Source organism: Syngnathus scovelli, chromosome 12 (genome assembly GCF_024217435.2).
Source record: "Syngnathus scovelli strain Florida chromosome 12, RoL_Ssco_1.2, whole genome shotgun sequence".
Classification (NCBI taxonomy): Eukaryota; Metazoa; Chordata; class Actinopteri; order Syngnathiformes; family Syngnathidae; genus Syngnathus; species Syngnathus scovelli.
In genome coordinates this window covers 47382-67658 of record NC_090858.1, presented here as the reverse complement: position 1 = coordinate 67658, position 20277 = coordinate 47382, and the positions used below count along the sequence as shown (strand labels likewise).

The following is a 20277-nucleotide window of genomic DNA, read 5'->3' as shown; positions in this document are numbered from 1 at the left end:
ACAACCCTCGCACGATCCAAGGCGCGCATGCGTCCTGAATCGCAAACGACGGCAAGAACACTAGGTCAAAAAAAAAATATATATATATGTATATATATATATATTTTTTTTTTGTAACACATAAGTTACAAAAACAAAAGACTATAGCTGACCTAGAAACCTGCACATTTGAAACTGCATCAATAATAACTTAAAAAAATGCACAAAAATGAGTAACTAGCATTTAAAAAACGTATTGTGATGATATATATCGTGTCTGCGCACACGCATTCTGCTGTAGCGGACCAAAATGAATTGGACACGCCTGAGCTAGAGGGTGCTAGTAACTTGCAAACTGGAAATGATTTGCAACAGGTGGGGCATCCGTTCAACATATAGTAAGCTCACCGTCTGTAGAGACTGTCACAGGTGAATACTGCTTGGAGTTGAAAATTGTTGTCATTCCAACGAACTATTTATTCAAATGAAAACTAAGTTACAGTAAGGATAAATAGTTTTATATGCTCCACTTGTCTGCGCTCACTGCAGACTTCGAGGACAACCATTTTCAGAGGCGAGGTGACCAACCACCACCAGGCAGCAACTATGAAGTATTCCAATATGAACGTCCTTCAGAGGCCCATGAATCACTTTTTCCATCCACATGACTTCGGCTGGGCTCACTTCCAGCGGAAGACACGCAAGTCAACCTTTTCCTTGCCGGCAGAACCAGCGGAATGAGTCGCCTCCCTCTGCTTCGAATCGGCACCGAGGGGCGGCGATATGACAATTAAGGACGCATTTCGAACTCGTGGCCTTCCAAAGTACACGAGCAACGTTACCGGGACTGTTTCCTGCTTCTTGAATAACTTGGCAAATTTACAATCATTGGTCTTGAAATATGTGACCGTTTGATCGAAACTTCGCAGGCATCAGGGTTCATATTGACCTGCTGGGACATGGATCTTCAAGTGACTGTTTGGCTTATTTACTGCTTTTTTCTGCCGGTCGTTTTGTTAACAGGTAAGCAGCCGAACTTTTGAATGGATGAAAACAGTCAAGACAACAAGTGTGGCATTGTTCTCGTGCAGTACTTTCCAAGCTCCGTAAGCCAAACTGTCGTCATGTCATGTGCCTTTTCTACAGGAACACGTTGAATGTGACATCAACGTTATGTTTGAGGGCGTAACGTTTGTTTAAGAGTTGTGTTCTTTTCAACGACCTCCAACCTTCCCTATCTTTGGAAAACACGTAGGGCACATCTTAACAACACATCGATCAACTTGGTTATGGGCAGATAAGTGCAAGTTGTGATGTGTCATACATAATCCGTAGTTTTGAAAAAGTTTCCATTTTGGTAGACGTGTGAGAAACCACTTCATTTGACGTGGAATATGAAATGAAATGTCAGGTATTTTTACCTTGGGATTGACAGAAACCATATGTGTGCCCTACACCTGGCTTTCAAGATATTTAGCAACGCAAGGTTCAGTATCATTCATTTAATTGTAGTTTGTAAGATTTCTGATTGTTAATAACAGACTGCGCAGTGTATTTGCGAGCACTCCCCCCTCTCAGTGGCGGTTCTACACTGAATTACTCCCTGGGCGAGACTATTTCCGAATCCCCCCCCCCCCCCCCCCTTACCTCCCTCCCTCCCTCCCTGTCAAAAAACGCAATTTATTTCACACGTTCAGACGTTTTTTTTAAGAACAGTGTGTGCACCGAAATTTTCGAAGAATGTTCTCATTATTCACAGGCCAAACCGGTCCGTAAATACCTGTAAATACATTTCCATTCTCCTTGTGCTGTATCAGTTGCAAATATGCTGTTGCTCAATTGTGTTTCTGCAGCTTGTCTTCTTCGCTACAATGTACTCTCCCTGGTCTACTTTGTTTACCTGTTGTTGCTGCCCTGGTTTCTGTGTCCCAACAAACACACCATCAGAGGTAAGCGCGCCCGCCCGTGTGACTGAGAAAAGCCACTTATCGTATGACAAAACGGGCATGGCTCCCTCCACACCATTCGTTTTCTCTTCAACTTGCATCAAACTAATGGAACATTATTGTTGTCGTCTATCAACGGTTACATACAAAAGCGGTCACTGGTAGATGCATTCGTCATATACGCTCATATAATGGTTTGGCCCCTGTACATTGGGGTTCACCCTATGGGATGGGATGGGAGGGGAGGGGAAGGTAGCATCCCTTCACCCTTCTTGACTGGTGTTTGTGCCTATGCACCCACCAGCAGTCCTCTTGTGTCAAACATGCAGGGCTGGGGCTGGTGCTGGTGCTGGTGCTGGTGCTGGTGCTGGCAGGACAACCACAGCATTACTCATGGTGCCCTGCCAGGAAGGCTTATTTAGGACCCTGATAGCATCCTCATTCTTCCTTTTAACATGTCCATGTTGTTTGTGTTTTGTCTTTAAGGACATACCGGCCATTTCATCAGAGCCATATTTTGTACCAGTCTGCTGTTTCTACTCGCTCATGTCTGCTTCCAGACCGTCCTATACACCTATCCTCCTCTCAACATTGCTATTGGTGACAACTGTTCGCACATGGCTACCATAAGCAGACATATCGGACTGTCCAGGTATGCCGCTTGGTCGGTCCAGCTCATCCCGGGGGATCCCGAGGCTCCAATATGAAATGTGTTCTCCTCAGGCTTCCACTGGAGGATCCTTGGACTGTGTTGCGCCTACTGTGTCCCGACCTGGTGCTGTGTGCTATTTCTTTGTTAACCATCATCCTTTGTAGAAGATTAGTCATGACCCGAGACATACTGGCTGCAGCAAATATTACCACTGTAAGTTGTTATCGTGTGAAATGATCATTTGGGGGGATTTGGTAATGCCAGTGCATAGTAGGCATTGGATGGGATCAAATTTAGTTTGGGCTTCACGATGAGCCTTAAGTACTGTCCTGTCCCTCACACAGATGCAAGAAGAAGAGGAAGAGGAAGAAGAAGAAGAAGAAGAAGAAGAAGAAACAAACGACGAGGCTGAAAGTGAGCAAGAATCAGAGGACGAGGATGACGAAGGATCATTTCCTTGCGACGCCGCTCGGGATCTTTCGACGGCAACCTTGGCCAAGCAGCTGGCTGAGCGTCTGAAGGCCGTGGTCCATAAAGTACTGCTGGACCTTTGGAGAATCTTTGCCGTCAGCCTACTTGCTTTGGCCGGTGGGACCTGCGTTCAAATTTCTTTTAGCCAGCGAGTTGGCTGTTGTATGGGAACCATGTGAGTGGACAAATCAATCAAATGTTTTTCTAGCATGTGCGCTTTTGCCTTTGTTTCTCTCTAGGAATCGCAATGCCTTCGGCTTTCTCAGCCGTTTACTTCCTGCTTTTCCTGGCTGTCTGCACGTGGTGGGCATGTCACCTTCCAATGAGTCCCCTGGCTTTCAACACGCTCTATGTGATGGTGGGCTTCTTCACCGCTGGCCACATTCTTTGTCTCTACCTATACCAGTGTCTTCTGGCCCAGGTTCTCTTTCCACCACGCAGTCTTTGGGCAAGGTAAGATTACAGCCGTACAGTCATCATTTTCAAGAAGGTAACTGCAGTCAAGTGTATCTTTGGGGACATTATGCGTTTAAGTGCATAAGACGGATTCAGTGGTTCGCATGTCTGCCTGCCTGCCTGCCTGCCTGCCTGCCTGCCTGCCTCCCTGCCTGCCAAAATAAGCAAATGCTCAAACAAGGCAGGCAGGCAAGGCAATTTACTCAGATGGGTCGGATGGTGACGTCGTCTTTTCTGTTTTGGGTTGTTTCTCCTAAGGCTCTTTGGTCTGAAGGACATTATCAAACCTGGAAACTGCTCGACACCGTACGACTTCAGTCTCAACACGGAATATGACTGGCCGGTGTATGTTAACCCGGGAATACTGTTCCTTCTCTACGTCATCTCAGCAATGGTTCTGAAGACAGGAGGCCATGGATCACTGAACCAGGTCTCTGTCAACAGTTAACTTGCTTTTTCTTTCCTAACTGCCATTCCAAATGAGTCATTGGACTGCGAGTTTGCAAATCTATAGTTGTCGTTCAACATTGAACACTTCTGGATTCTTGGGTGAGAGCCTTTGGGTGCTGCTCTTGCCAGACAACGCTTTTCCACACCAGTGAAATTGGAAAGTCACGAACCACAGTCAAACGTGATCAAGTCAATGTTGAGCTGTGATTTTGATATGAATGCTTGCTTGTCTTTATGGGAGCACATACAGGGAGCGGTAGAAAACCAATTTTGGACTTAAGAACCGAAGCGCCGGAATCATGTTTTTACTTCTTTCCTTAGGAGGAAGACGGGCAAGAGCAGGTGAAAAATGCAAATGAGCCAAAGGACGAGACGCTGGAGTTGAGCGCGTGGAATCAAAAGAGGGGGGATGACGACTGTGAAGATGACGCACAGGTAGAGTCAGGACTGATGATTTGAAATCTATCATTCTATATCATACTTTTTCTCCCCCCCCCTCCCCCCCCCCCCCCCCATTTCTCAGCGCATGCTCTTGTGTGTGGGAACAGAGCAGAGTCAAGGGGGAAGTGTGGCAGAGGAAGGTCCAGCACAAAATGGTATGTTTTCTTCTCATGATAGCCAGTATGTTTTGCGCTGGGAATCACACATGAAGGAAATCCCGTGGCGAGCTAACGTGAAGTCGGAACGTGCCATTAGTCTTGAGCGGCCCGTCCCCGGGGGCTCCTGGTTAGCGCGGTGTGAGCTGCTTATGAAGGAAAGGATTGTATCTTTCAGATTTTGCGCTAAGTGTCGGGTGTTTTTTTTTTTCCAACAGGTTTTGCTGTCGGCCAGCTGTCCGAAAGCCCCCTTTCGATGCTGGCCAAGACAATCATGCAACAGAGTTACGTTTGCGCTCTGATAGCGATGATGGTAATTATTGATGCGAAGCAATGAACGAGAATTCGTACGTACATAGTCCATGACAAAAAGCCATCAGGATCATCAAATGTCAACACGTGGCTGTCGAATGAACTGAGCAGTTGTTACAACATGTCATCTGTTGCTTTTCCAGGTCTGGAGCATCACGTACCACAGCTGGCTGACATTTGTGCTGCTCCTGTGGGCTTGTCTCATCTGGATTCTGCGTGCTAGGTTGAAAAGCAGGCATATACACGTACCTTGCGCATGTACCTCAATTCTCTGCGCTCGTCTTGTGTTTGTAGACGACGTGCAGCCGTGCTTTGCTCTCCGTTCATCATGCTCTACGCGCTGGCACTGTGTTGTCTGCAATACGTTTGGGCCATGGAGCTTGCGCCGGAACTGCCGACCACCGTGGGAAGCATGAGTCTCAGGCAGCTAGGGTTGGATAAAGCCCAGTACCCCTGTCTCAGACTGGGAGCTATGGTATGACCAACATTTTTTGCTTTCTTGAACGACAAAAAAAGAGACGTGCTCTTTGCCTGTATATCCACTCGAAGGTGCATACATTTCCACACATTTGACTTTTGTGTCATTCTGTTTTAAAAAAAACAACAACAAAGTTTTATTGCAACCCGCGATACGTATTTTTCCCTTCAGCTCCTGTTCACGTCAACGTTCTGGCTTTTAGTACGTCAGTCGGTGAAGGAAAAATTCTGCAAGAGTAGGAAAACAGCCACACCACTAGAAGAAGTCACTTCAACAGGTTGTGTTTTTAAACTTCAATTTTAATACACGTCAACGTTCAAAAAGACAAAATGAGAAAATGCCATCATCGTTGCGCACACTGTGTCATGGTATACGCGGGGGTGGGAACACCTTATCGCAGTTGTTTTGGGTACTGGTTCCAAAATATTCTGACTGTGATAACGGACATGGCAAATATCTAGTACATACTACATCAGAAGAACTGTTCATTTGTACAAATGATTCCAACTTTGTATTTCATGCTGCGTGCGGGCCAAAAAAGGTCCTTTGCGTGACACCAAAGATGTCTCTTTTACCTGTCAAGGGATGGAGTCCACAAACCAATCCCTGCCAAAGGTCCTGGGAGGCTTGGTACTAAGTTTCTATGCCAAGTATTGGATCTATGTGTGTGCTGGGATGTTCCTCATGGTCTCTTTTGTGGGAAAACTTGTTGGCTACAAGCTGGTCTACATGCTGCTTTTCCTCCTCTGCCTCTGTATATATCAGGTGAGAATAGACAAACAAGCTCCTACTAGCACTATGAAATGACTTGCTTGTGATACGTATTAGCTTCAATAATATTCAGGGTCCTATTGACCAACATTAGCATAATGACAAGAGTGCTTGTTTGGAAAATAACCTTATGTCATCGCTTGCGGGTTTGATTCCGGTCTAATCACGGTTTGCCGTATTTCATCAAATCACCAAAGTCTCCTTTGTAAAATCCACAAAATATCTTTCTTTCTTGTTCTTGCCACCTCTGTGCTCCCCCCTCCTCCCAAATGATCTTAATGAAAATGGTCTCTCCATTTCTAAGCTCTACTACTCTGTCTGGAGGCGTCTATTGAAGCTCTTCTGGTGGCTGGTCGTGGCCTACACCATGTTGGTATTGATCTCTATCTACACGTTCCAGTTTGAAGACTTCCCTGGTTATTGGAAGAATTTGACCGGACTCACCGAACAACAGTATGATCTTCTGTAGCGTCTTGTTATTTTTCCCCAAGTGGTCCATCCAATCGAGTCCGCCTTTGTCTCCGAAGGCTCACAGCCGTCGGTCTGGAGACCTTTGCCCTCTCCGAGCTCTTCACCAGTATTATGATCCCCGGATTCTTCTTGCTGGCCTGTATTCTGCAGTTGCACTATTTCCACAAGCCCTTCATGAGAATTACTGACCCCGAACACGTGACACCGATTCACCGGTAAGTCCGCTGGTACATTTTTGACTTTGGGTATTGGGCCCGTGTGACTTTTGCTACTTTTTGTCCTTGGAATTGTTTTCTGCCTCCCTCCCTCCCTCCCTCGCTCCCTCCCGCCAGGAAAAGCAGCTGCGAGCAGACCCCGTTAGCCGCTACTGTCGACGAATCGGACGATAAAGGTACGTACTGTAAAGCACTTCCTCTACTTCACCTACGACACAAGAGTGAATTTCCCAAAAGTTTGACGAATGTCATGGCGACCTGTTTCCTTTTCTTTTCAGTGGACTTCATGCCCAGTAAATGGACTCTGGTGGTTGACAGGCTACTGGTCCTGTTGGACAAGTTCTCGGACATTCTCAACAAAGCTCAGGTCTTTCTCTGGACTCTTCTGGACCTTCACATCACTAAGATGGTGGCACTCTACACTGTGTGGGTTGCACTTGAAGAGGTAAATAGATACATCAAAGCTAAAGTCACGTGATTTGTTCTCCACGCAAGATTGGCAATGATCTTCAGCCAACAACAAGACAATATAGTACGTACTAGCTCCTTTGACTCCACTTGTAACCGTATGCTGGGAGGTGCTTCTGATTGAAATAACTGTGGAAATCATTTTCTCCCGAAGAATATGACACGGCAGTTCAGGGTGTAGATGTCAGCCGGGATAGGCTCCAGCAAGCACCTCATCTAAGAGCAGAGCAGAGCAGAGCAGAGCAGAGCAGAGCAGGGCAGTGTAGTGAATTGAAGCTTCACGCGAGCCAGCCACAATGTGCATTTGAGGAATCCAATCTTTTTTGTGCTTTTTGTAGCCATCTGTGTTTAACCTGGTCCTGGTGACGCTGTGGTCTTTGGCCATGCCATTCAGTGGCTTCCGACCCATGGCTTCCAGCCTGTCCACCGTCTGGGTGTGCGTCATCATCATGTGTAAAATGTTGTACCAGCTTAGCGTCGTCAGCCCGACCCAGTACTCCAACAACTGCAGCCTGGTAAGAGTTGCACAAACGGCCAGACTCCGCAATCACTGGCTCGCTGTCGATAGGTGGCTGTGATGATTGCTTCTTGCTCTGGGGCTCTGTGAGCGCTTCGGGGTGTGGTCTGTCTTGGGCTCCAGCGCACCCCGAGGCCCTTTTCAGCTTGCGAGCTACGTACTTCCCAGTCACGATGATCTGCCTACAACAAACAGCCACTTCTATTTCTTCTATCTTTGCGTCCGTTCACTTATTCCATTTGTCTTTCTTTCTCTTTTGCCATTAGCCGCTTGTGAACGAGACCAACCTTTTACAAAGGGAAATCCTGAATTCGTCCTTGTACAAGGCACCGGTGGACCCGGCCGACTGGTTTGGCATCAGGAAGGAAGCGAGTGTACTGGCCTATAGCAAGGTACCTATATACATGCAGTATGTGCGTAGTTGCAGCAGACAGGTCTGGTTAATGACCCTTTGACGTGTTTCTCCAGAAGCATTTAGCCGTGCTGCTGTTGCTGGTGTTTGAGGCCACAGTGTATCGCCACCAGGCCCACTACTATCGTCAGCTGCGACGAGCCCCCTCCAAAGTACCTGCTCTGTTCCCAGACGCCACGAGGGCTACTTTAGACCAAGGCCTTCTAGCCTGCTTCAAGTACCTGCTCAACTACGCCTTCTACAAGTTTGGATTAGAGGTGAAAGCACTGTGTGCCTCATTTAGTCAAATGTGGATTTTGCTCTCATTTATTAAGCCAGTTGAATTACGAGCCACATTTTCTTATCGTCTATCCCGGATAAAAACAAGTCCACTATGTTTTTCTCTAAAGATCGTCTATCCCAGGGACAAAAAGCCCTCAAAACAAGTCAACTATGTTTTTGTCGAAAGATCGTCTATCCCAGGGACAAACCCCCCCCCCCCCCCCCCAAAACAAGTCAATTATGTTTTTGTCTAAAGATCTGCTTCCTGATGACTGTGAACGTGATCGGCCAACGGATGAACCTCTTGGTTATAATCCACGGTTGTTGGTTGGTGGCCATCTTGGTGAGACGACGTCGGGCGGCCATTGCGAGGATATGGCCCAAATATTGTGTCTTTCTGGCCATCTTCACCATTTATCAATATGTTCTATGTGTGGGTATACCACCGGCTCTGTGTAAAGGTGAGACTTGATCAGGATCATATTACTACTTTTGAATATATTTTCCTCAAAAATACTACTACAAGTGACATCCAAATCAACATGCCTTGAAAAACGGCCACTTTTAATGAGGCATAGGGCCACGTACCCCACCCTCCCTATACCTCCCTCCCTCCCTCCCTTCCTATGGCTCCCTCCCTCCCTCCCTCCCTCCCTCCCTCCCTCCCTCCCCTCCATACCATCCAACCACTGTTTTGTTTTATTTTCTTTCATCCTCATCATCTGCAAATCTGCATTTTGTCTCTTTGTTTTCCTTGTAGATTACCCATGGAGGTGGAACACCCCGCTTCTGATGAACTCTGCTCTTATCAAATGGCTTTATCTGCCAGACTTCTACACTGCGCCCAACTCTAAAAACCTCATAGGTTGCTTGACATTGACTGGATTTTGTATCTGTGATTTTTGCTTTTTCCTCTCTCTCGCTCTCCTTCGTTATCCTAATGGCTTCCGTCTCTTCCACAGTGGATTTTATGCTTCTGATTTGCGCATCCCAGCAGTGGAAAGTATTTAAATGCGAGCAGTGTGAGGAGTGGGTGCGTCTGGCTGGAGACAATACAGACGACCCTGAACCAATGAAAGGTGGACAGCTTAATCCTGCGCCTAACTTTGTCAACTGCAGGTAAATGGGATTGTTCTAAGGAGAGCTGCTTTCTTCTGGTTTAGATGGCTATGTTTCAACGTGACGTCACATTTCAGGCCTAGGACAAAGCCCCAGTCCGCAATATTTCTTGTGCTCTGCAGTCAGGAGTCGAAACGATTTGTTTGGGGCTGTCCAACTCAAGCCGTTGTAGTTGTGCTTTTCTACCATGGCTTGTGACAAAATCTTGCTCGAAGAACAATTGTCTATCATAGGAATACCTTGCCGCCAAAAACTGACTGCCATTTTGACTGTTTGCGCTTTTCGTCCTGGCTACTTTTGCTGTATGAGTAACGCTCTCTCTCTCTCCCTCTCTCTCTCCCTCTCTCTCTCCCTCCCTCTCTCCCTCTCTCCCTCCCTCTCTCCCTCTCTCCCTCTCTCCCTCTCCCTCTCCCTCTCCCCCTCCCCTGTTTTCAGGAGTTACCTGGACATGGCTAAGGTTTTGGTTTTCCGCCACTTATTCTGGTTTGTATTGTCAGTGGTTTTCATGACCGGAGCGACTCGGGTCTCTGTGTTTGGATTGGGATACCTTCTCGCTTGTTTTTTTTTTTTGCTCTTTGGGACCCAACTCTTAGTCCAAGCCTCCAGGACGCGCCTTGCCATGTGGGACTGTCTCATCATCTATAATGTGACAGTCATCATATCCAAAAATATTTTATCAGTAAGTACGGAATCGGCTTTTGTGGTGGAGAGTGTGACTGCGGTGCGACTTTTTTTTTGCTAGCATGTAACAGCGTTCAGAGTCGCTCACGGGCTGCATACCAAACCGCTTGCCCCTCTATCACTTTACGACATTGCTTCTTCGCTTTGATTGAATGCAGATTTTATTTTATTTGTATTTGATTTGGATTGATGGATGTCTTTGTTTCAGATTCTGGCATGCGTGTTTGTTATTGAGATGCAAAAAGGCTTTTGTTGGATGATCCAGCTCTTCAGTTTAGTCTGCACAGTCCAGGGATACTACGATCGTAAGTGTCGTCGTTATTGTGTTCATGAGTGACAAGTATTATTGCATTATGACCAATCATTTACATTGCATGGTCATGCGTAAGACTGAGCCATGTGACCGACAATTGCCGTAGTCGTAGACCTATTTGATATTGGTGGATGTCAACATACTACTCTATATTGATTTCGATTTACAATTATTAAGTATTTTTATACCGTATTTTCATGTTTGCCAAAAACGATCTGGGAAAAACGAGAAAGATATCAAATGAAAAATCTCTCTCTCCGTCAAACTGCAAATACAAATAACAACAGACAAGGCTAAATTGATGTCTGGGATGCAGGTGCTCGCCTTGGAGCCTCGCCTCCAGGATAATAATGCATACGTCAATCCATGGTGTACATGTAGGTGAATACTGTGTTGTTCTTTGTCTTGACAGCAAACGTAGTTAGCGATAAGAAGTGCAGCCTCCCTATCGAGGAAGCTGGAATCATCTGGGACAGCATTTGTTTTCTCTTCCTGCTGCTGCAGAGACGGGTCTTCCTCAGTTTCTATTTCTTCCACGTTGTAGCGGAACTGGAGGCATTTGGCAAGCAAGCCTCAAGGTAAGCGCTCCCAAGATACACAACAGAATCAATGCTGATTGGCCTTTGCTCTTTTGGGACAAGAAGATCATGTGAAATGATTTTTGCCCTCTTTTTGCATGCTTGTTAAGTTTGTGTCTACACACCTACTACATATGCCAAAAGGGCAATGTGACAAGAGCTCATTTGTTTGATGAAAATGGCTGGCTGGCACCGCTGCTTTTATTACCGTTGTCAGCTCTGTGTGAACGTTTACATCATTTGTTGTCGTCAACTGGTTTCACCGTTCCATTCTTAATGGCAATGACGTCTTGCTCGTGTTTTCTTCTCTGAACGGCAGGGGCTTTGAGCTCTTCAAAGCCACTATCATGAAGAACATCAAATCACACCAACAGGCCGAGATGAAATCCTTATCGCAGCTCAAGAGATCGTAAGTGTTCCGAGATCAGGGTTTGGCAACGCAACATAGATGCGTAGTACTTCATTTACGTACGTCCGAATCGTTTGCTCACCCTTGAGAATTGGTGTACGTTCTGTACCACAGCTTGCATGTCTTTTGGGGATCGATGGGAAAACCCCCAAAAATCTTCTACTCTCTTTTCTTTTTGTTATCTGCCAGAATGCAAAGAATTCGCTCGAAACAGCAGAGGTACAGAGATGGACGTAAAGTTAGTGAAGAAGACAACCAGAGTCCGAGTGCTGGTAGGAAACTTACAGACTAAACCACTTTGGTGGTGATATACTACGTGCGTGTGAATATCTGTGGGTGCTTATGCGTCTTTCTAAGAAACGAAGACGGAGAGAAAGAACGGAAGCTGGTCTCAATCGTGGCTCGACCACGCAACAGGTCTGAGAACCGCCATTCGGTTGTCCTATTTGCACTTACTAGGTCGTTAAGAAGACAAAAGTCGTATGTCATTCCTTTCCCACAGTGCTGCATTCAGGGTGGTACTACCTTTTTGAATCGGACAGCGAGGGGGAATGTGAAGTGCTGTCAGAGGAGCCGAAGCCTCCGAAACAGACCGCCTATCAGGTCAGGCATAGAAATAATCGCAAAAGCCCTCGGGTCCTGGCAGCGTTTTTCAGGAGTTTAAGATCAGGGGATGTTTGAGAATATCTTCCTTTTTTCACATGTCCCGAGTGTTGTTGTGAGTCACCTAAATGTTGAACAGAGGCTGCGATTTACCCACGTCAAATTCCTTGTTTGGCACGCTCAAACATGGCGAATAAAAAACTCTTGAATAACTTCAGATAGTCAGCAAAATGGACACTGCTCTTGTAAGTAATATTGTTGTGGCCACGTGTCGCAATGCTTCGTTGATTTGCTTTCCCAGTTGGCTTATCAGGCGTGGGTGAACAATGTGAAAAGAGCTCTCAAAGAACATCAGCGAAAGCGAAGGTCGCAGAGAAGACGTGAACCGGTCCAGGACGGGAGTGCCACACCGCACACTTGGCCAGAGGAATCTTGCTCCGTGACAGGTACAGGCGCATTTGCGGGATGGAGAGGGCCGCAATGTTGAATACTGTCTGTCTGGCCGGCCGAAGGCCTCGCAAGGGTCGGTCGGCGAGGCCGCAGCCAATCCGGAGGCGTCTGGCTACAAGAAGACAAAGCAAATGAACAAACACGGTGACATCACGAACCAATGACAACCGTGTCCCTTTCTGTAGGCTCCGAGGACAATGACGTGTTTGAAGATCCCCAAATAAAGGAGCCGGCGGAGGAGTCTGGTAAGTTCATGTTTTCCTGGCGAGCCTCCTGATTGTTGTTGTTGTTGCTGTTGCTGCTGCTGCTGCTGCTGCTGCTGCTGCTGCTGCTGCTGCTGCCAGGACTGAGTAGTTGGCGGGGATGCTGACGAATGTTCCTGCAGGGAATTCTGTCATTTTTCACTGCTCTCGTAGGCAATGTGACATGTATTTCAAAAAAAAGAAAAGAAAAGAAAAGAAAAAAAAGAGCCCCGAGGTGACAACCCGAGTGGTACAGTCTGCCTTTGGACCGATCTCAGCTGAGCTGGGATAGGCTCCAGCACCCCCTTGCACCCTGAACACGAGAAGTGGTGTTTTGAAAATGGAAACGTTGTCATTTTGGCTATGGAATTGTCTTCCACAGGTCGCGGAGAGATTGTTCAGAGGATCTTGGATATCGTACGTTTCTTATGGGCCATAGTACTGGCGATCATGGATGGATTGACCCAGTGGCTCAACCTGCTGACTAAGCAGTATAGGGAAACATCGGCCGTTCTGTGCAACGAACGCTACTTCTTCATACACAAGATAGAACAAGTAAACACAACATAGCATCTCATAGCATAGATGTACCGTAATAAGATGTCCCGGACTGAAACGCTTGTGTTGGCAGCCTCCTCGCACAGCAGCAGGCTCCACGGGTGACCATTCTCGAGGCGCCGAGAGCCCAACGCTATACTACGGGACACCGACTGAGAGCAATCAATACAGGTTAGTGCCAAGAAAAAAGAAAAAAAAAAGAAATTCTTGCAATTCTGATCAATTTCCCCTGAAAGTTAACAGTGGATCCGAGCAAACCAATGTGATGTGTGCTTGATGTTGGTAGCCTTTTGGAGGAGACACCGATTGCGGAGGACTCGTCTCCTCCCAGACCCAGACTCGACAGCACGGCAAAGCTCTCGAGTCCAGAACTCCCGGTTGTAAGCCACCTGACAGCAGAGAGCCCATTCGTACAACAGCGCAGACACTCCAGAACAGCCAGCGAAGTGCTCGGAGACAGGTACGCAGCCGACAGACAGGACAAGATTTACAAAGATGAAAGGTGTGTGTTTGTGACATGCTCTTTTGCCTCCTCCTTGAGTACACGGACGGCCGACAGACATTTACAGATGAAAGGGGATTGTTTGTGACGTTCTCTTTTGCCTCCTTAGGGACTTCTTGATCCAAGAGCTGGAAGAAAGCACGGTGTTCTACAACAGGCAAAACCGCACACTGAAGCTCTTGTTTGCCACACACAATGTGTTGGCGGCCAACTCGGAGCTGGTTTGTTATTTGATCATCATCTTGAATCACGTGGTCAGCGCCTCTGTGATATCGCTGGTATTGCCCATAAGCGTCTTTCTGTGGGCTATGCTGACTGTGCCCAAACCCAGCAAAACATTTTGGATGACAGCCATTATCTACACAGAGGTAGGTCCCGCTTGACTCCAATCTGGATCAAAAATCCTCAGTCAGCTTGGGTCTTCATCGATATTTCAATATACTACATAGGACGTGCGCTTGTTGTTTGGAATCCACCACTTAGTACCGCTACGGTAGTGTGCACTTTAGCCGGCAAGTGGCGCAGAAGAATTGGACCGTTTCATAAGAAAGTGAAGAGGGCTTTTATTTGGAGGGATAAAGGCCCAAAATGAAGGGAAGGGGTGCACCGACCAGGAAAGTCACCAATTGAGGCCGACTGCCAACGAATGGCTCTTTTCTATGTTGTCGCCCTCCAGGTGATGGTGGTGATCAAATACCTTTTTCAGTTTGGATTTTTTCCCTGGAACAGTGATTACGAGATGACTTTAAACGAAGACAAGCCTTTCTTTCTACCGCGCATCCTCGGCGTGGAGAAAACGGACACTTACATAAGATACGACCTCCTCCAGCTGCTGGCTCTCTTCTTCCATAGATCTTTGCTCATGGTGAGTTGTTGATTGGATTTCTCCCACAGGAGGTCAATGCGTAGTCTTTCGCGGCTGAACCGATGCAGTGAGCTCAGCGCGTGTATTTTCAAGCGTGCGCACGATGCCGCCACATCCTTCGTGCGTTTGCGCTGCGTTACCACGTGTTACGTTACGATGCGTATACACGTACTATGTATGTGTACGCAGCGGTATGGCTTGTGGGACCACAAAGACCCCTTGGTGGAAGAAAGTAGTAACTCATCAGGTCATGGCAAGGAAGGAAAAGGCAAAGACAAAGATGACACGCTAAACTCGGCGTCGAGCACAGAAAAGCTCAACCTGGAACAACGTGGAAAGGTATGCGTGTGTAAATAGTATGTAGTAGGAGCAACTCAAACTCTGACGAGCATTGACCATTTGATTGACTCGTTTTCTGTCCGTCAGCTCTTTCCAGCTGACTCAGCAGCATCCCTGGACACACAGGAACACGTGTGCGGGTGGAATCATGCCACAAGCGTGAAAAAGGAACAAATGAGCGGGAGCAACAAAGAGGTCTTTGAGGAAATGACGCGGAAAAAGAGCGGGCTCCACTTACGCAAGAAACCCAGAGAGCTTCGAGGTCAGCGGCGCACTAGTCAACTCGGCACAAACACCCCTTGACGTGTTCCTTTTCAATGACTGCATGAATTGTGGTTTGTGCATAACAATTGTCGATTGATGCAGAGTCATAGCATAGTTAGTTCACGGATGCCAATCGCTTACGATATACTTTTGTTTCTCACTTGATGGACTTGAGTTGATCTTAGGCTACTTGGACAGAACCAAAGTCACTGTTGGTCTCTTTCCAGCGAAGGCCGCCACTGAAAGCGCAGCTCCCCCCGGCAAAGAGCTTAGGACGAGAAAGAAGAAAGGCAAAAGGAAAGAAGCAGCCGGCAATCGGATACGGGCTGTCGGACGCAAGCTCAAACAAGCCTTCCTCTCCGGGTCAGTTGACCGGTCGCTTCTTTCTTTCTTCCTCTCATACAATCACGCTTGAATTTAGCTGGCGAGCGAAAGTAGATGAAACAAAGGCAAAATAACGCTGTTGTTCCTCTGAACACATGAGACTGTTGGGATGCAGCCAAAAATCGAGTTTTGCGTTTCCCCGGACAGGATTCGGGGACTTTACCGACCCGTCGGGGCTTTCTTCCTGGATACTCTCCGAGCCGACTATCGTGTCGGCGCTGACGTCTACGCGCTCATGTTCTTGACCGATGTCATCGACTTCATCATCATTGTCTTTGGATTTTGGGCTTTCGGGGTGAGCGTTGCTTTCAGAACTTGAGATTGAGACATTCAATATGTGAAGTATTCTCGTTTGATTTGGAGTGCAGCCAGCGAGCCAGCGAGCCAGCGAGCGGTGTGTAAGGACAAGAGATGTAGTCCCTTAATCCCTTTGTTGCATTTTGTCTGTTAGAAACACAGCGCAGCAGCTGATATTGCCTCCAGCTTGTCAGAGGACCAAGTTCCTGAAGCCTTTCTGGTGATGCTCCTCATCCAGTTCACCACCATGATCATCGACAGAGCTTTGTACCTGCGGAAGGCCGTCCTGGGGAAGCTCATTTTCCAGGTTGGCAAGCCCTGCTTGGATTCTGAACAAGTCAAGACACTCTGCACAATTCTCTGGCGGGCAATTACATTTCTACCAGATGGGCGTGAATGCGATTGGCAGATGAATGTTCTTTAAAAGTGGATGTGTATGTCGACAGCCAGCCCCGCTTGCTCCTGCCATGCCATGCCATGCCATGCCATGCCATGCCATGCCATGCCATGCCATGCCATGCCATGCCATGCCATGCCATGCCATGCCATGCCATGCCATGCCATGCCATGCCGGCAGCGTGAGGTCTCAAAGCGCGCCCCAAGTACAGCCCATTGACCGTTGTCTCTTCTCCAAGGTTGTTCTCGTCTTGGGGATACACCTGTGGATGTTCTTTATCCTCCCTGCTGTCACTGAAGGGTCCGTTTTTCTCTTTGTTATTCCGTGACTTTCCCAATGGATGTGGCAGTGGCCAGCCGGCCGGCCCTTACCGCCTTTTCTATTTTTAGGAGATTCAATCGGAACTTTGTGGCCCAGCTGTGGTACTTTGTCAAGTGTATTTACTTTGCCCTGTCAGCGTACCAGATCCGTTGCGGCTACCCGACTCGTATTCTTGGCAACTTCCTGACTAAAAACTACAGCCATCTCAACTTGTTTCTCTTTCAAGGGTATGAACAATTGGAGCTCATTTTTTCAAGTCCGAGTGTTTTGTGGAAAACAGTTGACAGTGTGCGCTATGTGTGTTGGCGTGCAGTTTTCGTCTGGTTCCTTTCCTTGTAGAGTTGCGGGCGGTAATGGACTGGGTTTGGACGGACACCACTCTGTCCCTGTCCGATTGGATGTGCGTGGAGGACATTTACGCCAACATTTTCATCATCAAATGCAGCCGTGAGACTGAAAAGGTAAGAACCTTGGAGAGCCTTTCTGGATATTCCTATGCCTCCTCTCTTCAAAATGCCATGAAAGAGAGCAGGCGAGGTGGCCTCGGGACCGATTCCAAAATGAGCTGGCCGCTGATGGGAGGGAATGGTTTGAAAATGCCAACGCTAGCAAATCTTGATTGGCATATTGATCTTCTGTTTTCTAACGATTGAGAGAAAGCATCACGGCTTGAGCAATGTCGTGACATACACTACGTTGTCCAGAAATATCCCCAGCCCAAAGGACAAAAGAAAAAGAAGATGGTGAAATACGGAATGGGCGGACTCATCATCATCTTCTTGGTGTGCATCATCTGGTTTCCGCTGCTCTTCATTTCATTGGTCAGATCCGTGGTGGGTGTCGTCAACCACCCCATTGACGTGACTGTCACCGTCAAGCTCGGAGGCTACGAGGTAATCGCTCGCCGTGGCTAGCAATTTGTTCATGCTGCAATCTTGACGTACGTACCCTGTTTCCATCCACCGTATGTCATCTTTTGATTCCGTTTGATTTGATTCGGGTCTTTCATCCCTCTTTGTATGTTTTATTTACAAATATCTTCTTTTGTTTTCTGGGCACGTCTGATGTGTTTGAGTTTTGTTTACCACGGCGCATTGTTTTTTGTTTGCGCAGCCTCTCTTCACCATGAGTGTCCAGCAGCAGTCCATCAAACCCTTGACAGAGGTGGAATATGAAAACCTCACCAAGAAGTTTGGGAACAATGCGGTGGGTTACGATCGGAGTCCTTTTGCTCTCTGTGCTCCACTGATGCCGAGTCGTTGCGCGCACTCTTTTGAAACTAAAAGGAGCATTTGCGAGGCAGAAGTGGAGGAAGAAAGACAAAGGACTGACTCGGCCGCTTTTGATTTTGGTTTCTAGGTGGCTATGCAGTTCATTTCTCTGTACGGCTACGAGGACGTGGTGACGGCCACCATTGAAGGCAGTTCGGGCTCGGTGTGGAGAATCAGCCCCCCGAGCAGACAGGAAGTCATAAAAGAACTGCTGGGAAGCCCCGCTGACCTAACGTTGCGTCTGGCGTGGAATTTCCAAAGGTCCAAACGCTTTTCCTCTTACAAAGCACTAGATTTGATTTTGACAATCTGGCTTTCTCAAACAAAGAGGATGGGAATCATGCTAACAACATCTTTGTTGTGGCTATTGACTTTACGTTACAATTACAAATGGTCTTCTCCTTCAATGACCCTGAGAATGGCAAGCCACCTCACCTTTATTTGCAGCCAGCCAACCCTAAACCCGAACCGCTTGCAAATCTCAAACAGGGACCTGGGAAAAGGAGGGACCGTGGAGCACACGTTTGACAAACATTCAATCGACCTGGAACCGGGGAACCCCGTAAGGGCCGACCTGGCTTCTCTTCTTCTCGGCAATCGCACCAAGCCGGTGTAAGTTTGCAAAGACGACCAGAACGTTTGGGAGTCCGTCGACGTCAATTGACTGGCAACTTGTCTTCTTTCCAGGCACGTTCCAAATATGTTTCCAAATTACATCCGGGCGCCCAACGGAGCAGAGGCCAAACCCGCCAGTCAACTATACGAAGGTCACAACAAGCGCAATATATTTGCGTTCTCTCCATATGCTCAATCAAATCACACCTCCAGGGACATACACTGCATCCACACGCTTTTGTTGTTTGTTTTAGGAAATGAAGAAGGCTACCAGAATGTCACCCTGTCGCTGAAGAGTGACAATTCACTCGACTCCAGTGGCAAACAGGAATGGTGGGACATTGCCATCGGAGGCTGCGCCCCTTCCGCGTGCGGCCTCCTGTCCATGATCATATTCAACGACAAAGTCAGTCCGCCCAGTCTTGGCTTCCTGGCTGGATATGGGTGAGGAATTAGATGGTGATGGTGATGGTGGTGATGATGATGATGATGATGAGAGCAAAATATACATCATTGTTTGATCCCCTTCTCTCTCTCTCTCTCTCTCTCTCTCTCTCTCTCTCTCTCTCTCTCTCTCTCTCTCTCTCTCTCTCTCTCTCTCTCTCTCTCTCTCTCTCTCTCTCTCTCTCTCTCTCTCTCTCTCTCTCTCTCTCTCTCTCTCTCTCTCTCTCTCTCTCTCTCTCTCTCTCTCTCTCTCTCTCTCTCTCTCTCTCTTGCTCTCTCGCTCTCTCGCTCTCTCACTCTCACTTGAGGTGTCCATTAACATTCGTTTGATACGGATCGTTGATTTTGTTCTGCTTCCATGTCATCTTTCTAGAATCATGGGTTTGTACGTCTCCGTGGTCTTGGTCATTGGAAAGTTTGTCCGAGGCTTCTTCAGTGAGATCTCTCACTCCATCATGTTTGAGGAGCTTCCGTGCGTCGACCGTATACTGAAGCTTTGTGTGGACATATTCCTGGTCAGTCTCTGGTCTTTCTAGTACACTGGCAAAGAAAAGCCATTCATTCTCCTCTATGCTAATCCATTTTATGGAAACAATTCAGGTGCGTGAAACTGGAGAGCTGGAGCTGGAAGAGGAGCTTTATTCAAAACTCATCTTCCTTTATCGGTCACCGGAAACCATGATTAAATGGACCAGGGACGTCCGTGGCCGAGACTGAAATGGGCAGGAATACAAAGCGTTTCTCTTATCCAGGTCTATGTTTACAAAACGTTTTTTTCTAAGTGCCCAGTGTAATGTCGCCCATATCGAAACTACCTTTTTTCCCCCAAATTATTTATTAGCGGTGAACGGCTAAGGAGCCCTTTGAGTGAGTTACAGGTCGGCACTTTGTTCTTTTGATATACAATCCCTAACTGACAGAAGTTCTGTCGCTTATCCACGTGGTAGGAACAAAGGCTGACTTTAAATTCATCCATTGGTTGTAGAAATGACTCATATGACAGCTGAAACTCTTCAGAATGAGGTGTAATGTATAAAAATAAATGTGCTGCTTGACTGCAGGAATATGGATCATTTAATGAACACAGAATAGTTCGTTTTTGGTAAGACAAAGGTTTTGCACGCCATCCTGTGCTCACCAATTGATGGCTGTGTATAAAAAGAAGCCCAG

At 47.2% G+C, this 20277-nt stretch overlaps 1 protein-coding gene across 4 annotated transcripts; it reads left to right on the top strand.

Annotated features, from left to right (window-relative positions):
* Positions 1 to 210: 210 nt before the first annotated feature.
* Positions 211 to 20167, top strand: piezo1 (piezo type mechanosensitive ion channel component 1 (Er blood group)). 4 transcript variants are annotated; one of them, XM_049736006.2, is made up of 55 exons: positions 211 to 408; positions 529 to 1002; positions 1833 to 1928; positions 2412 to 2577; positions 2649 to 2790; positions 2922 to 3165; positions 3288 to 3501; positions 3763 to 3934; positions 4276 to 4389; positions 4478 to 4550; positions 4769 to 4863; positions 5006 to 5085; positions 5157 to 5337; positions 5512 to 5617; positions 5924 to 6105; positions 6416 to 6564; positions 6639 to 6797; positions 6915 to 6973; positions 7076 to 7242; positions 7604 to 7780; positions 8049 to 8174; positions 8251 to 8451; positions 8712 to 8916; positions 9216 to 9320; positions 9418 to 9574; positions 10010 to 10253; positions 10464 to 10560; positions 10981 to 11146; positions 11466 to 11555; positions 11745 to 11827; positions 11913 to 11972; positions 12058 to 12158; positions 12460 to 12604; positions 12794 to 12853; positions 13233 to 13405; positions 13482 to 13579; positions 13695 to 13868; positions 14020 to 14278; positions 14587 to 14775; positions 14965 to 15114; positions 15202 to 15376; positions 15606 to 15741; positions 15910 to 16057; positions 16214 to 16366; positions 16695 to 16756; positions 16846 to 17004; positions 17091 to 17238; positions 17482 to 17670; positions 17891 to 17983; positions 18137 to 18309; positions 18538 to 18660; positions 18736 to 18815; positions 18918 to 19107; positions 19481 to 19622; positions 19708 to 20167. In XM_049736006.2, the coding sequence occupies exons 2-55, from the start codon at positions 939 to 941 to the stop codon at positions 19822 to 19824; spliced, it is 7611 nt and encodes a 2536-aa protein (XP_049591963.1). In that variant the 5' UTR covers positions 211 to 408; positions 529 to 938; the 3' UTR covers positions 19825 to 20167. The 4 variants fall into 4 exon arrangements, with proteins under 4 accessions (XP_049591963.1, XP_049591962.1, XP_049591964.1 ...); XM_049736005.2 differs by lacking the exons at positions 211 to 408; positions 529 to 1002 and adding an exon at positions 1105 to 1465 and having other exon boundaries at positions 8254 to 8451; XM_049736004.2 differs by lacking the exons at positions 211 to 408; positions 529 to 1002 and adding an exon at positions 1106 to 1465.
* The last annotated feature ends 110 nt before the right edge of the window (positions 20168 to 20277 follow it).